Raw genomic sequence first — 17886 nt, forward strand, 5'->3', positions numbered from 1 at the left:
TATAAATAGATATTATTTCATAGCATAAATTCAAGTTGCTTCCCGCTGTCTTCCTATCTGTATGTATGCCTAAGCCAGTATAGCAAAAACCTAAATTTTTAAAACCACGCAACGGATCACAGCAATGGATTTTAATCATTTATTTTTAATAGATAGAGTGGTTCTCGAGGAAGGTTTTAGTATATTATAATTTAATGGGTTTTAGTCAAAGCGGGCGAAGCCGCGGGCGGGAAGCTAGTATAAAATAAACAAACAATTGTCATTTTATTACAATTATCATAATATTCATTTGATTCATGCCGCCCTTAGTTCGCTTCAACTATCTGATCAACTAAAAAAGTCCGTATTTCCAATGTTTTTTATAGTGATACATTGTGATGTATCACTGTGTAAGTACAAAAGATTGAATATTGCTATTTATATCTATGCCACTAATATAATAGTTATCCCTTCACGTGCTTTCAACCTTGTATCTAATTAGTTTGGGGACGGTCCCAAACCCCAGGGACGAAGGCAACGTGTAGGTACATTGGCTCGAATTTGCAATATATCAAATTTCACGTTACCTGAACGTTTGCATAATTTCAAATCGTTCCGAGAAACAAAATTGACTTCGCAATAAATTTTGTGGTGTTTGAAACTTTATATTACTAGTTATGTTTTAATTTTGTATGAAATTTGTTATTTCTGTGAATGTTCACGTCAGCCGGGTATCCTTTGCTGTATAAATAGGACAAATAAAACGAATTTTCGGTTTTAAAACTTTACTACTTACTTACTTTATACTTACGTACTTCCCTATGCGGATACAAATATTTCTATGCCAATTTTGATACACTACAGTGTAGAGTTAAGAAAAATATTAAATAACACACCTATTCGACTTTACAATAAAATATTGATAAAAGCTCCATACCTATATTTTATAATGCATGTGCCTACCTACTATGATAAATTTAATATCTGTGTCTAATATTAATATCGATGTTTGAGCCTAAATAAAAACATAGCAGGCCTTTAATATACATAAGTAGAATACATACAAGTTTTTACAACCTTTCTGTAGGTATAAAGAAAACTCATATAATCATTCAATTGCACCTTTCGATAAAATATGTCTGTTTATCTATCAATGTGGACCATTTATTGGGAAAATTATCAAAGTTCCAGATATCATCGTACGAAACTCCTAACTTTTATATAATACTTTCTTACCTTTTTGTGTGATTTTATTTCGGTGGTATTTATATTCAGTCTGTCAGTGACTTTGCAACATGAGTAGGTATAATATTGAGGTACCTAATATTAAAATAATTAATAACTATGATTTTAAAAGAAAAATTACGTAGGTACTTACTTTAATTTATCATGTAGTCTGTAATATCTTAAAAAAATTGTGTTATTGTCTGTCTTTTACGTTTTCAATTTTTCATCATATGATTTTAAATAATAATTGAAATACGAAAGTTAATCATTGACAATTTAAGCTTGAAATTGTGATAGTGATTTTGTCCATAAGTATGTAGACCGTACATTTGTGTGTATGAACGGGTATATTTTGTAACATACAAATTTTATTTTACATCTTAATACTATTATAAAGGCGAAAGTTTGTATAGATGTTTGTTACTCTTTCACGTAAAAACTACTGAACCGATTACAATGAAATTTAGCACACATATAGAGGGTAACTTGGATTAACACATAGGATAGGTTTTATCCCGGAAATCCCACGGGAACGGGAACTATGCGGGTTTTCCTTTGAAAACGCGGGCGAAGCCGCGGGCGGAAAGCTAGTTCACATATATTGCTTTATCAAGGTCAAATTCCACCAGTTATATTTTCTTCACTGTATGATAGCATGTTCTCGGTTCGCTAGTTTCTCGGAATACACAAAATGTCCCCGTTGAGATTAAAGGCCCCGTATGAATATTCCAAATTGCGTTGATTCTAAGGCCTCTTCACACTTCACTAGGCAAAGGGACGATATTGGCTTTGCGTAACGTAAAACCTATTTTTACGTGTATTAGCTTATTTTGTAAACAAATTATTATTAATTTTAAATCTTTGGTCTATTTTGAAGGAAACCTTTAGAGCTGTTGTAGATGAAAAAAACGGTCTCGGCGTGTAAAAACCTTCCTTTTACTTTTTATGTTCCAAAAATAATATATAATAATAATAATTAATAAGTAATAAATAATAACCATATTAATTTTATGCTAAAACAAAAATTGCTTTTGATATAAGAAAAGAACGTGTGTGCCGAGCACACGTGTCAGAAGTGAAACTTCTTTGCCAAGATTCAAAGATACCGAAATCGTCGCCTTATTCCATGACGTGATGGTATTCCATGACGCGATATTGAAATTTTATTCTCAACGCGAATAAAGAAGTTTCACTTTAAAATCTATATTTAATTAACACCAAACTTATACATTTTTCAACATTCACGCCATCGGCACCGTGGCTTAGTTGGTTAAAGCGCCTGTCTAGTAAACAGGAGATCGTGAGTTCGAATCTCGCCGGCGCCTGATGCTTTTTACACCAAAATATATTCTCACATTGTTCCAATGTAGTATATTAATTGTATTTTTATTTATACATCTATATTTTCATTCTAAAGGATTCAAAAGATTTATATTATAGAGTTAAAAATATTAAAAATGTATGATAATTGATAAATTTTATTTTTCAGATAACAATGTATAATTATTTTTTTTATATTTTAATGTTAAATTAAGTAAATGTTTCGTGAAATTTATTAATTTACAAGAGTAGCACAAAAAAAATTTTTTTTAAGTATTTCACACAAACATACTGAACCCAATACATTACACATGCAAATGCAATTCGCTCTGCGTAAAAAATAAAAATATTATGCAAATACTTAATTGAATAACAGCTGAATGCACGGTAAATATAACCTCGTGAATTTGTAAGGTTTTTTTTATTTCACAGTTAACAATTAAGTATTATTCACCTAATGTTAATGTATATTGTTAAGGGAAATGTTTTTTATATTACATTATTATATTCAATTGATTATTTAATAACAATATAACAGTAAATAGTTCAATGTAACCAAAATGGAAGACGATTCGCAATCGTACACGTAAAATATTAAAATCTCTAGCAATTTGGAATATTATTGGAAGCTTCAAGCTTTCCGCCCTGAAAGTAACTTTATATACATTTACATATTTTAAAATATAATTTCAATACCACGTATTTTATGAAATAGCTTCTAACACTAGCTGCGCTTCGCGGTTTCGTTCGTGTGGCTCCGCTCCTGTTGGTCTTAGCATAACGATATATTATAGCCTTTCTCGATAAATGGGCTATCTAACACTATAGAATTTTTCAAATCGGACCAGTAGTTCCTGAGATTAGCGCGTTCAAACAAACAAACAAACTCTTCAGCTTGATAATATTTGTATAGATAAGTACCTATAGATGTAACAGCAACACCGCTGAAAAATCCGCCCTTTCGATAAGGCTAAAGTCGGGTTAAAGCTAAGTGTATTGCGATGTCGGACCCTGTTACGGGTTGCTAAACTTTTTAAACTATTTATGTGTCTATTACTATGAGTATTAGGGATTATTGTGTTAGTTTAGTATTGTATTATTTCACGCAGACATTTAAACATTAAATTAAAACGAAATAACTAAAATATGTTAATTATTATATTTCTATTATACATATATAAACTATTATATATTCTCGGGGCAATCTTTTATATAATACTTTTTACGAGTAAAGTATGGTCTAGCTAATTATTAAAAAACTATAATAAAAAGTTGTAAGAAAATATAAAAAATAAATAATTCATTTCTTAGAAACTTCACTGAAACTCTGAATTATGCTCCAGAGGTAATTGTATATGAAAAATGCATTCATTTCATACAGACGTTAGTTGCGCGTCTGCTACACTCGTTTCTTTATGTAAAATATTTCTCAGAATTTCGTGATCTAACTTCTAATATTAAATCATATTTTCTATGCTAAAAATGTTGCCTCACTTCATGAAGATATAAAATAAAACATAATTTTACAGAATGAGTCTCTCAATATATTTTGATCGATCTTATCACAATTAAATTATATTTTGTGTAGATGTTGGTATTATAACAGGAAAAGAGGATAGGAAACAATATCTCCCTGTACAACTTTGTAAAAATAAATAATATAAAAGCAACTAACGAAAGATTCATTAAGAAGTTCTTCAAGTTGTATCGATAATAATTAATCTCGTCTTTTCTTTGAACTTCTTAGGAGTTTGTTAAAGTTTTACATAACCTTAAATGAACTAAAAGTAAACAAAAACTGTGCAACTAGTAAATAATGGCTTAGTAAGTACCTAAATAATATAATATTATGTGCCACGTAGAACTAAAACCTTACAAACGTAGCACCCGCTACGCGTTGTTGCTAATTGCTACGAATAATATCTCTCAACTTTGAGGAATATTCAACTAACAAAAGATTTATAGTGCTTTGTGTTTTATATAAAAGTAGCTTCAATCAATGAACAAATCGAGTAATGTATATTAATTATTATAAGTACTCGACCTATTAAACAAAATTTTCATTCAATTGCATTTTTTCAAAAGTACTTAAATCGATTGTTATTTTTTTTCTATATATTTTATACAAGGTTTAGCTTAACAATGCTATGAAAACTATTGGGGACTAAATTCCAACATTATTTTAGTTATGACTTATCGAATCACATAGGTCAAAGCGAACAAACTCAGACAGTCAAACATAGACCTTGATATAAACAAAGTTTTTGTAGAAATAATTAATAAAATTAATATTCCTGCGATTAAGCTGTGTTTTATTGTAAACCTGACTATTAAATCAAACTGCTCAAAAGCACTAACTGCACTGGATTTACTTATTTCTAAAATGCATTTCCATCAAGAAGTAATACTTCAAAGCATAGCCACAGATAACTAAATAAAACTACGTAGTATATTAGGGCGTATTCAGAAAGAAAGCTTGAAACTTATAAGCGCTTATCGGCGCTTGTCATGTTCATATAAATATGACAAGCAAGACAATGAACATGACAAGCGCCGATAAGCGTTTATAAGCGCTTATAAGTTTCAAGCTTTCTTTCTGAATACGCCCTTAGAGTATAGCTATTTGCCTGTCAATTGCAAATAACAAACAAATAAACAGCTTCATGGCACGTGTCGTGAACTCATAATATATGGAGTATGTGAGAACTTCTCAAATAAACGGCAGTAATCGGGTTTGATTATTCAATCAGTGTTGCATCGATCCGGACGGTTCATTTGCAAGCCAAATTAGAGTGACAGTTTCATGTTGTATGTTGTACAAACGTCCGCGTCGCTCATTGCTTGTTAGTTTCTGATTATTGGAAATCATTTTTTATTTATTTGATACGTTTATTATTTGCTGGTTACGCTGGGTCTTAAGGGTTCGGTATAATGTAATGTCACAATATGATTTACCTATAACTAGCTGTGCCCACGACGTCGCTCGTGTGTGCACAGATTCAAATTGAAATTCTTCAAATAAATTATGGCATCATGTTAATATAGTTAAAAATAATTAAGAAAGAACTTCTATAGGAATTTCATCACAAAGTTTTCGATCGTCAGTATAGACTAGTTTAAACAAATCTCAGTCTATAGTCTCTACATTTTGTTAATCACTAAATTACTTCGAAAATCGAATTGTATTATCGATCTATATAAATAGAAAATATCATTGATTTCCTGGTTTATATCATTATAGATTAAAAACTCTTATCAAACCTTATCGTTTATCTTTTGGCAATCATAAAAATAATATTTTTAAAGTTAGTATCGTCTTAATACTTACCTAATAGGTAATACAATACTGTACTCGTACCTAAACCTGCAATGTTCAAAAATAAACATTTTTTCGGATTTTAACGTATCAAAGCCGCGTAAAATGAAACCCAAGAAAATACTAAAATTCAAAATGTTAAATCCACAATACAATTTGTAACAGTCAGCCACGTTCTGACTAATACTCCAAAACAAATACACAATGTTTGTACAAGCTAGCAATTGCTTTTTACATTTATTCGCTCAGCTTATTACGGGAACAAGGAATGGAAGTGAATTGCATCAATCACAAGCAGATCTTGTTATAAGAAACACGAGTATAAGCTCGATTTACGAGGTTATTTAAAAGCTTGTGTAAAACTCAATTAAACAGTTTTTAAACTTTACGTGTTTTTAATTAAAAAAGCGATGTAACGTACGGAAAACGTGCATTTAGCTAGTTAATAACATGCTAATTTTAGACCGTGGTTGAGCCATTGTGTGAGCTAAAATAGACTATGTAGTACACAAACTAGCTATGCCCGCGGTTTGATCCGTATGGAATGGTGAAATTCTGCAATTGTTGTAATTTTTTTAATTTAAATCGTTTCAGCAATTTAAGAGTAATTGCGTAACACAGACAATAACAAATAAAGTTACTGTCGCATGTATAATATTGCTAAGGAATATTTATTTAATTGTGTCTTATGAACATAATATCAAATGAAGTAATCAATATTATAATAGATTTAGTCAATAAGTGTATCACAAATACTTAATACCTAAGCTTAATACTGCGGTATTTGCCAACAAGGTAGCCTGCGCTAGTCGGCTAGTACCCGCTAGTACCTTTAAAAACTAACAAGGACAGATGATCAATCTTTATATCTGTCATTTAGCTGTCACTCTGAATAAAGCGTGAAATATCGTTCGGAAACACAATAGAATGGATAAAACATAATCTGTAGGTATTACAAAACTAAGAATCGAAGAAATCCGAAACAAAATTGTCTCTCAAATTTGTTTTAAATCCCTCTCAAACTTTGCTTGTTTTCCGATCTTGTTTTTGTTGATTTATTTTGAGGATTAAACTTTTCTTAAATTATGTCTTTAAAACATTGTTATACTGTACATTGTACAACATTGGAAGCATCTTTTAAACTCAAGTAGAAAACTTTAGGAAAAGTAGAGCCTTAAGTACCTACCTATCTGTTAATATTTAAAATTATGAATTTCGTTGATAATTTTTTTTTCAAATGTATCGCGAGATTTTATCATTACTTTCTGTTCTTTGTTTCTGTAGTTTATATAGACCGCATTATATAATGTGTAACCAACATAATGAAAATAATATAGAGTAGGTAATTTATTTGATTTTCCGAAATATATATGGTCGCTCTAGTAGATCGTTGCATTGTCGACTAAGTTGTGACATCTTCAATATGTTGCCAATAATTGAATTGATGTATTATTCGTGAACATGGCCAAATTTAATCTACCTTGAGAGCGGAATCGTGTCCAGCTTAAGACAGTAGGTATGACAACATCTAACATGTATACATATATAATATTATAATATTAACTAGTTTGTTGGACATTATAAATAATAAAAAGTTAATAGTAATGTAAATCTTAAAATGTTTTTTGTTTGAACGCGCTTAACTCAGGAACTACTAGGTACATATAATGAATACTGATTTCCAAAAATCTGTTACGTTGGAAATATTCGTGAACCCCAGTCAATTCAAGATGAACCATTTTTTCTTCCTTTTTCATAACAGTGTACATAAATAATGCCCAGCATGTATAAAATGTGGTATGTATCTTTCTACTATAAATCTCACCTTATCGGTTATGAATAGGACGAACCCTAATAAATTATTTACTATATTTTAATACCAAACAAACAACATCAGTATTTCGAACAGTATTTATTTTATTTTCATATTATTATTAATAAACAATCTCTAACAATATTTATTACAAAATATACGTGTGACTGAATATGAAATATACTTTGGAATTACACTAAACAACGATCTCTATATTGATATGCACTGACCTACACTTAAGATAACATTAAATTTTGCTCCTGATATTAGATCTTAAAACGTCCAAGCCAATATCGATCGCGTCTATCGCAGTTCCCGGAGCGCACATAACGCCGTATCCACCATGACCATAACAATGCACCACTTTCAAACCATCAATAACCTCTGCCTCCACTCGTACAGGTACCCTATGAGGTCGTAAACCAACCTTCTGCGCCACTATCTCTACATTCTTCAAAGCTGGCAACAAGTCCACACACCTCTCCATGATTGCCGCCGCGTCATGCCTGCACACCTGCATGTTGTAGCTGTCGTATTGCCGCACTCCTCCCAAAGTCGCTATACCATCCTGCCCCGGTATCACATACGCATCATAGTCACCATAAAACGCAGTCTTTAACCACGGAGCTCTCACTTTGAAAATCTGACCACGTATCGGCACTAAATCGTAATCGTTGCACAAATATTTTGCTCCCATCCCGGTGCAGTTAAACACCAAATCGTATTCGAGCGATGAGAAACTGTCCACCTTTCTGTTGATGATTTTCCCGCCACTTTTGACGAATGAATTCTCTATCCACGGCAGGTAATAGTCGCATGACGTTTTGACAGTTGTAAAATAAGACCCATATTTCCAACCTTTGCCTGGAATTTCTAGTTCATTCTCATCGACAGGTCGATAAATAGGCACAAGATCTTCAATTAAACGATTTCTAGTCGTGTGGTAGTTTTCTTTTGAGAATATGTAAGTGGAAAGCGAAACTACGCCGGCCTTGTTTGCTTCGGATGTTTTTAATATATCCTGCCAGTAGTACCAAGAATTGTCAATCCATCGTTTAGTTATCTCGTATGTGGGACCTCGGAAGCTAAGTCCTGGCCGAAAGATGCCAGCAGCGACACAACTCACAGTATCTTCTTTAAATTTATCGGCTACGACTGTGATGTCAACATTTCTGAGTCGATCTTGCAATATTTTCGCCACCGTTAAACCGACGACTCCCGCCCCGAGGACGGCCACTTTTGGAGAATTCTTGTCCATCTTTAACCTGTAAAAGAAAAGGTTTTATCGCTCAATTTTAGACAGATTTACGCGTCCTTAAATATTGACTCGATTTGATGAAATTTTTTGCTTTACCGAAAAGGGTCGTGTCAACTCACAGCCCGAACCCTTTTGTACGCTTCTGTAGTTATAATTAATGAAGGCGAATTAAAAAAATGGTTAAACTTTTATATGAAACATCGGTCTTCTAACCGTTTTTTAATTACGTTCATTTTTAATGAAAGGCCTTTTACATGCAAATTAAAATTTGATATAATCAAATCAAACTTTGCTTTTCTTTTATACCTACTTACTTAAATATTTTTCATCTCAACCTTATTATTTTTATTATTTCACATAGAATTGTCAGTTCATCTGTGCAGCGATAAGTTTAATATTGAAAATTAATCGATAGGTTATCGTTCGTTTATAATATTAGGTACTAAAATTACATTGTTATTACGATAAAACAATATACATACATATAATCAAAATAAATAATATTTGTACTAAGTGACCTCAATCTGTATATAAGTATCTGTAATTAAGTCTATGTAATTATGTTTATTGTATATAGATTGTGGAGTTCCCATTAATATCTTTAAAATAAATATAAAATCTTTGTGTTCAAATATTATAATCTCTAGGTGCAGTACGATAGCGAACGATTGAAAAGACTTTTTATCAAGAATTGTTTACTTTGCTCTATAAATAATCTGAATATTTTATAATATGTATCTTTATTGAAAACAATAACACTATAAGAACAGCTAACATGCGTTATAATATTCATAATTTATTTAGTCCTATATCCACCAAATAATTAACTATACTGACCCGAAATAAAACAAAAACGCGTTCAATTAGAGATACGCTCTTTACAAACTAATTAATTACATTGGACCTGCTGCATGCGTTGGAATCAGTCATATTAGTATTATTATGTTGCAGCTATAGATAATGAGAACATCACTAATTGAGATGCCAACTCATAGTTTGTAATTTAACAGAAAATAAAACTATGTTTAACGTTGTATGTGAAGTAATACTAATTTAATAATAATTTTGATTATTAAAACGTTACTGAGAATAATTAAATGCAAATGTTTATGGTAGTTCAGAATATTGCAATATTTTATATAAATAACTTTAATATTTTATTTCCAGAGTCACGACCACCAAGAAAGAATTACAACCAACTTTCATCGAATGAAAAGCTTGATAACAGACAAAGCGAAGACATTCACATAGAAGAAGCAGATGTAGATTCAGATGCCAGCAGCACAGACCTCGACGAGCGAGACACGCGCAATGTCTGCCCTCCCTGTGCGCATGACCGATACAACAACAACGTGCGACATTCACATGATGAATTCAGTGACGATACAGATTATGGTGAGTAGACCGCACGCTTTGTTTATCTGTACCATTCAATCCAACGAGCACAGCACATCACTTTTGCTGTTTTGACACCTAAAACCCAGTTGTCAATGTCAACATGACACATACACTAAAGTTGGTTTAGGGATTGTTGGAATTGCATTGTTTTTTATTGTGAACTTTAAATTTTAAAGACTTCCGCATACTAAATAAGTGATTTACGAATATCAAACGGAGGGTCTAGTGTAACAATCAAGATGGCAAATTTGAAATCCGATTTGGATGACTATTTACTACAAAATGAGAATCGAAGAAGCTACAAGTTCAACTTACCTTTTTCAACTTCGAACTTTTTCACACGAAGCAACGAAGAGACGCCCACCAGCACGACCACTACTAGTTCTTGGTTCGAAGAAGTGCAAAAGGAATACTTTACCCTTGTGAGTGCGATTAATTTTGTTATCATTTGCTGTTATTTACTTTTGATAATAAGGTCAAAGTTTTATTAAATATTAATTGTTGCAGACCCGAACGCAGCGGTTTATGGGTTTTGGAATTTGTTTATTCTTCGGAATTCTATGCTTTATTCTGTCGTTTTTGTACATACCCATACTTCTACTACAAGCAAGGAAGTTTGCACTACTTTTCACTCTAGGAAGTTTATTCTTCATATTTAGGTAAGTCTCTCTTCTATTATTTATAAGACTTCATTTATGTGTATGAAATTAATAATACAATACTTTTTACAAACATTTTTTGCAATATTATAAAGAATAATATGATGTTACATATGAGTCATCATACAGTCATGATTCAGATATAAAATGTAATTAACATATTTACTAACTTACATAAAAATACATTGCCAAAACAATTCAAATTCACAAGGCATTTTATGAAATATTTTGTTTGTGATTAGCATGTCATATAGATACGCTATATTACAGACTGAGTTTCATTTTCAATCGAAAGAGTAGTACTGAAGAATACTTATAAACATTTATTTTTCTTAACTTACAAAAGATATTGTAACAATGCATAATCTTCCCTTCAATTTTTAGTACCTTTGATTATATTGTGAACCATTATTTCAAAATGAATCAAATAGAGCAACAGATTACACAAGGTATTCATGATTACCTCACCTATAATTGATGTTAGACGCACAACATGACATACATGTAAACTTGTTTCTTTACTTCTATTATACTTTCTAATTCACTGTTATAAAGGAATCCACTTTAACATAAAATTATAGTACAAGTTTAATAATTTTGTATGATATTTTAAATAAAACACATAATTTGCTGAATTTTTTTCGCCATAACTATCAATAGATATTTAACTAATTATTTCATGTAATGAATACAACTAATTATTCCTTATAATTTCATAATTATTTAAATTATCATTAATATTATAAGTAGCATACTATTGAATATACTTTTTCATTTTGTAATTTCTCCAATGAACTTGACACTGGAAACTTAAAAACTGTAACGCAATCAATTCACCATTCAACTCAATTGCCAACAAATAAGCATCATCATTATTAATATTTATATCTAACAGTTTCAGTTTCCTCTGGGGTCCATGGTCGCACCTCAAGTCAATGTTCTCTAGAGAGAGAGCGCTAACGACATCGCTCTATGGGTTCACGTTAATCGCAACATTGTACTGTGCGTTGCATCTCCAAAGCACGCCGCTCACTGTGATCTGTGCCGTGGGCCAGGTCCTAGCTCTCATGTGGATGATGATGGGCTCCATACCTGGTGGATCCTCGGGAATGAGGTTCTTCGGTAGCATGTTCAAGTCATCCGTGTCGAATACTTTACCGATTTAACACAGGCAGTGTGTACGAGAGTGGACGCAGTGTATATTGTGATTAGTTTGGATGTGTGTGAAAAACTGTTGCCTTACGTTTTTAATATGGTATATTTTATGTGTTTAAAAAACTTTTAAATAATGTAGCGAAGATCAATTTTAAATGTTCGACTTGCCTTAATTCTTTACTGAATTTACAGTTCTAGAATTCTATATTGAAATAACTATTAAATATTATTGAAAATTGAAACATTCTTGTAATTGGAAAATATACTGTATTGTAAGTAGCTCAATTTAAAATTATAACTATTAAGTATCTGTTTCTCAATATTTATTCTAAAATTGCCTGGTTATTAATTAATGAACAATGTATTACAAAAATTGTTTCAAGTTCCTTTCCTTTCTTCTAGTATTATTTCTATATTTAGTTCATGTTATGATTTTGCAGCTTTTGTTTAACTTTATAGATTTATTAATTTTAGTCTACAATGAAGTAGTATTTCCAAAAATGATTTCTCGCATTTCTGTGTGTATGTAGTATTTTGTAAAAACTTATAAATGTAAATTATAGACCATTACGTCAAATTTTCTCAATTTTAAATTTTTTTACTGTTAAGTAGTTATTCCTAAATTTTATGAAATACACGATTTTGTCGCATTGCACAAATATTGTAATATTATGATAGAAGTTACGTGGTTTTTAAATTATTATGGTGAACTGATTTTTTGTAGTTAATAAAACACTATTTTTAGTGATATTGATTAAATAAATATGTACATAAATTAAGTTTGTATATCATTTTAACACAGATACCTTCATTTTCCTAGCAAGTTCAAAAGTACATGAAAATGTCACTTTATTTAAGAGGCCGTTCCCCCAATCCTTTTGTCGTCGTTTTTTTTTTTTTTTTAATTAATTAAAAAATACCTTTAGTAGTTTTTGAAAAGCTATCTAAATCTATAACTTTTCTTGTATCCAAGAATAATATTAACAAAACTGTAAAGAAAAATAGTATTAGGTTTAGGTGGGTACATGCCTATATTTAAAAAAGTGCTGATCACTTATCATCGCTATCACTTATCATAGGGGCAGATGCATTATGCATAGATCTGTTTTACTGACCGAGACATATTTTTTTATTTCGTCGCCAACGGGATTCTATGCTCGCACGTTACCCACTATACCACGCAGGCGTACATATTTAAACTGATATATTTTATATAAAATAATTAAACCGATCTTTACAGACGAAGCATTGACTTGCAACGTGTGTGACCGGTCGTTTCCCACTCGACGCCAGCTCAGCGATCACCAGCAAAAGAAAAGGCATTTCGGGTAAGTTTATATTTAGCACGCTTTTAGTAGCTTCACCTATATTTTGGTATGTAGGTAACATATATGTATGTACGTATATATCCGACTCCTTTAGAGTTTAGACTCCATTTTCAATCAGTTTAAACGGAGAGGACCATATTACTTGCTCTGTGGAGAGGACGCAATTTTATATTTTGATGCGTAGGTCGCCAATAGGCGATAAAAAGTTTAGGCCAATTTTAATTTTTTCGTTGTGTTTCTAAACGATAAATTTTCACTACATTTTTTTTATTTTATTAAATAAAATGCTTATTTGTCCCTTTGTATCGCGAGTCTATTTTCGATTTTTTATATTCATATCATTCCGCATTTTTCTTATAATAATTAGTAATAATTACCTATGAGTATTAAAAGTCCCAGTCATCATTGGAGCGCTTATAAATAAATAATAATAACATTTCAATGGACTCCCTTTAGCCCGAAAACTTAATCAATTATATTTCTATAATGTACCCTATTCCATAACATTTTCTTAAAATGGGGCTGATTTTGCAATTCTATTTACCATGCCCAAGATTTTGAATGGGTGGTATTTGACAAGTTGATGACATTACAGGTGCAGCTCATGCGACAGCCTGTTCCCGTCGCTGATGGCGCTGGAGCACCACAAGGAGGAGTTCCAGCACTGGAGCGACTCGTGCTGCTCGCGCTCCGATAGCGACGAGTCGGACGACTGCCGCGACGACGCGCACCGACTTATATAATGCCGCCATCTCATTATTGCCGGGGATCGACCGCAACATTTGGGCACCTTCGTGTAGATATTTGCGGGGTTTTATAGTTTGTTCTTGATGTGACAGTGTAAATAATGTTCTGTAGGGAATAGATTGTGTTTCGATGTACCTTGTCTATGATACTTTTTACATCTGTTGCTGTCTGTAGTACCTTCTACCTACCAAATACCAATCGATACTTAAGAAAAGGACACGTTTTCAAGTACGCTGTACGACGATTGTCTATATAAATTATAAACTCTAAAATTATTTTATTTGGTTAGAAAGGAATCTACGGTCTAAATCTAGATTTTAGATCGTATTTAAATGCTAGTTTTGTTAGTTCATGTCTATCGTGTACTAACACGTGCATTATAAAAGATTTTCGCGTACTAATTCGTACTTCTACACATCTTCCTTCCAAGAACTATAAAACCCTTAAAATCTCCACAACATATTTACAACAGAAAATATAAATCGTGAAGTTTATATATTTTCTATATGAAAAAAATGAGCTAGACAAATGTGTTAAGCAAACATATCAATGGTAGCCGTTGTAAAGTTGGATTCGATGCGATTCCTTGTGTCCTAGACCGAGACGTAACTCCCGGCAATAATGCATATCCTTGCGTGAATGACTGATATTCAATTGTAAATAATAAATATACTTTTATATTATAAAGCTAATATTATATAGCGCATTGGGGTGATTGCTGATATGGTTTAAGTTAGGTATTCAATATTCTAACGATGTATTTGAATACCTTACGTGCTGTTCAAAGTTATTGGCGTACAATGTACATACCAATTCAAAGACAATAGAAGTTAAAAGACATGTTGCCAGGCTTTAAAATTTTCGCATAAGGAACCTAAGATTTCGCTAAACAACTCGTAGGTTTTATATAAAACCTCAGAATCAAAAATACGTGTTTAAACCGTTTTAAATTTTATTCCTGTGGTTTATTCCTATTTTCTCTCTTTCACTCCCAAATTATTTGAAAAACGATAAAAAAACTATTTAGAACATAAAATCTTATTTCATAGTAGCAATTACCCCAAAAGCTTAGCAACTTTTGAAATTCAATAGTCCACTGATGCAGTGGGATATTGAATAGATTTTTCTATATTTGGATGTACAGTAATGTAAAATAATGTAGGTAGAACCTATCTTGTTGTTACTAATTTTAGCATTTTTTAAATTCAGGAATAATTTTTAGTTAGGTAGCATTTTTCTGTAACAATTTAGTAATAATTCCGTAAAATATTGAGTTGTTCATTTACTCTTGATAATTATTTTTCCCAAAAATAGATACAATAGGTATATCATACAAATAACTTTTAATTATAGTAAAACAAATTTTTAATAGGAAGAAAGTGTAGAGTATATCATATTTGAGCTTTTTTTTCCTAGAAGTTCTAAGTAGGTACTTGGTTCTTCTAATTTTTGTAAGATTGTTGAAGGAATTTATTTATCAAATGGAATAAGTGTAAATGTAATGATTGTCGAAATAGGCCTGGTTATAGTCTGTCTAGTAAGATTTAAAACGGATAGTATTACAGAATTTTGTATCTAACAATAATTATGTAATTATATGATTTTAGATATTATGCTATTATTTTTATATGTTTAAAAAAAATACGTACGGGCTTTATATTGGGCGATTTTGTAAATAGATTTAGAAATTACCAATGTATTGGAGGCAGAAACAGTATTCTAGTCATAGTTTGAATGTATCTTTGTATAAATAAATTGACCATGTCTGTGTATCTTGTTTTATTCTACCTTATAATAATTTGACTATTTACTTCAATGAGGCTCTAATGGAAATAGATAGAATAAAACGGTCGTTGATCGACCAGGCAAAAAAAGGTTTTATGCAGTAAACACCTAAATTTCAACTAAATATAAAACTGGTCCAGGGAAAAAATAATTAAATAAAACATTATGATCTATCATTGCTCCCACTGCTCCTAATATTAGAGACTGTGCCACTAAAGAAGTCCCACGGCGAAGCTGTGAACTAAATTTGACAGGTCAGCCATATTGCAAAAAATATCACGAGTTGCCACTCCATAAAATATAGAAATGCTATAATTATTGTTGTTAGCTAAGTAACGATACTTTTGTGTAAAATAAATCTGATAACTTGTGCTTTTCCATCAATAATAGGCTAGGATGTGTAGCGAGGAATGTGTTTGTAAATAACCAATAGTAATATCGCTTCAAACTAAATGAAGTCTGAACAATGTAGCTGTATTTTGTATTTTTTGTACTTACATTACCATTTTTACTACTTTTACGTGCTACATTAAATAACATAGAATATGGACTTATTGATTGTTAGCAGTTGTCTGCCAGTGCTCTATAGAATATAGACATTGATTTTTAGCAGTTGTCTGAACTTTTTTTAGCAGTTCTCTGTATTAGCCAGTGCAACATAGAATATGACTTATTCATTTTTAGCAGTTGTCTGCCAGTGCTCTATAGAATATAGACATTAATTTTTAGCAGTTGTCTGAACTTTTTTTAGCAATTGTCTGCCAATGCTCTATACTCGGATTTTCAATTCAATTTTTTCGAATTTTTAATTAGATAAAGTAAACTGACAGCAGCTAATGTCACTTTGTAAAATAATGTTGCCACATTTAAAGTAATAGTGAGGAATTCAGTTCTCATTCAATCAGATGAATGAACAATGACTGTGAATAGTTCATCATTTCAAACTATAAAATAACCATGGACGTATAAAAAAAGACGGACACCGTATTACGAACAAACAACGTGAAGCCACCATAGTAAGCTAGCGATCGTGTAAAGACAATAAACACGCACACACTCTCACCATAGTAAGCTAGTCGGCCGCCATTTAGACCGGGAGATACTGACACAAAATTTCGAGTCATTTGTAACAGGATGGCGGTTCTACAGGGTTCTTAGTACGCAATGACAAAAAGAAAAATGATGGTGTGAACGCTGGTACCGGCGGCTTAGTCGCGTGGGCGTTAGTCGAACTCGTCGGAAAATAGCGAAAGTCAAACGATTTGTAACAGTATGGCACTTATTTTTCCTGGAAGTTTGAGGATCAAAGAATATAAATAGAAAATTTCAAAGATCTAGGTGTTGGAAATCTTCACTTATATAAATTCATACTAAATTAATTTTTCAAGTATGACAGCACTTTTTCCCCCTACTAGAAGTATGGCAAATATAATAATGGTCACATTTTATCAAATACTCTCCAAAAATCCAAATGCAATACTGGTACAAAAAGTTTGGCGAAATAAATTTTTTTTGCAGATTTTCGGCGGTATGGTGACCATTTGGAATCGTCCGAAAAGTATGGCATGGCGATTTTCGTAAATGGCTGCACGACGATGGTTACCTGTGCAAAAGTTAGCCTGGTACAAATGGTTGAATAATTGTTTTATTTAAATCAACATTTTCGCGTCGGTATGGCGGGCTGTAAGTCACACCGGAAAAGTATGGCATGACACTACCGCCTACTTCTTTTTTATGGGCTATCGGTAAATACTAAAATTTTTGTGTTACAAATCGTTTGACTTTCGCTATTTTTCCGACGAGTTCGGCTAACGCCCACGCGACTAAACCACCGATACCAGCGATCACACCATCATTTTTCTTTTTATCATTGCGTACTAAAACCCCTGTAGAACCGCCAT

The 17886-nt window shown here is 31.8% G+C and overlaps 3 protein-coding genes and 1 non-coding gene across 7 annotated transcripts in view; 3 read left to right on the forward strand and 1 right to left on the reverse strand.

Annotated features, from left to right (window-relative positions):
* LOC149908668 (uncharacterized) overlaps positions 1-15612 on the forward strand; it is a 122548-nt gene extending 106936 nt beyond the window's left edge. Inside the window, exons 2-4 of the mRNA XM_090102136.1 lie at positions 10081-10308; positions 13366-13453; positions 14049-15612. Of these exons, the coding sequence (XP_089958262.1) occupies positions 10081-10308; positions 13366-13453; positions 14049-14196 (464 nt within the window). The 3' untranslated portion in view covers positions 14197-15612. The remainder of the gene's footprint in view (positions 1-10080; positions 10309-13365; positions 13454-14048) is intronic.
* TRNAT-AGU (transfer RNA threonine (anticodon AGU)) lies at positions 2458-2531 on the forward strand. Its single transcript has one exon. It is a non-coding gene; the product is annotated as a tRNA-Thr (tRNA).
* Daao1 (D-amino acid oxidase 1) lies at positions 7746-11537 on the reverse strand. Of its 4 annotated transcripts, none has more exons than XM_090102134.1 (2): positions 11358-11537; positions 7746-8920 (listed from the first exon to the last, which is right to left on the reverse strand). In XM_090102134.1, exon 2 carries the CDS (start codon positions 8911-8913, stop codon positions 7903-7905), a length of 1011 nt encoding a protein of 336 aa, XP_089958260.1. In that variant the 5' UTR covers positions 8914-8920; positions 11358-11537; the 3' UTR covers positions 7746-7902. The 4 variants fall into 4 exon arrangements, with proteins under 4 accessions (XP_089958260.1, XP_089958258.1, XP_089958257.1 ...); XM_090102132.1 differs by having other exon boundaries at positions 11312-11536; XM_090102131.1 differs by lacking the exon at positions 11358-11537 and adding an exon at positions 11145-11275.
* Positions 10408-12904, forward strand: LOC149908672 (uncharacterized). Its single transcript, XM_090102135.1, has 3 exons — positions 10408-10733; positions 10819-10970; positions 11866-12904. The coding sequence occupies exons 1-3, from the start codon at positions 10551-10553 to the stop codon at positions 12134-12136; spliced, it is 606 nt and encodes a 201-aa protein (XP_089958261.1). The 5' UTR covers positions 10408-10550; the 3' UTR covers positions 12137-12904.
* Positions 15613-17886: the final 2274 nt, after the last annotated feature.

Source organism: Colias eurytheme, chromosome 5, assembly GCF_061535395.1.
Source record: "Colias eurytheme isolate Ceu_HAF_F1 chromosome 5, ilColEury1 Martin Lab GWU primary, whole genome shotgun sequence".
Classification (NCBI taxonomy): domain Eukaryota; kingdom Metazoa; phylum Arthropoda; class Insecta; order Lepidoptera; family Pieridae; genus Colias; species Colias eurytheme.

Bases quoted from the DNA above. Each gene is read 5' to 3' on its own strand.
- Daao1 (XM_090102131.1), bottom strand. From the start codon at position 11,215: ATGCTAATCACAAACAAAATATTTCATAAAATGCCTTGTGAATTTGAA. The intron at 8,921-11,144 runs GTAAGTTAGTAA...TTTCTTTTACAG, and splicing joins TTTTGGCAATGTATTTTTAT to GTTAAAGATGGACAAGAATT.
- LOC149908672 (XM_090102135.1), top strand. From the start codon at position 10,551: ATGGCAAATTTGAAATCCGATTTGGATGACTATTTACTACAAAATGAG. The intron at 10,734-10,818 runs GTGAGTGCGATT...TAATTGTTGCAG, and splicing joins AAAAGGAATACTTTACCCTT to ACCCGAACGCAGCGGTTTAT. The intron at 10,971-11,865 runs GTAAGTCTCTCT...TATATCTAACAG, and splicing joins AGTTTATTCTTCATATTTAG to TTTCAGTTTCCTCTGGGGTC.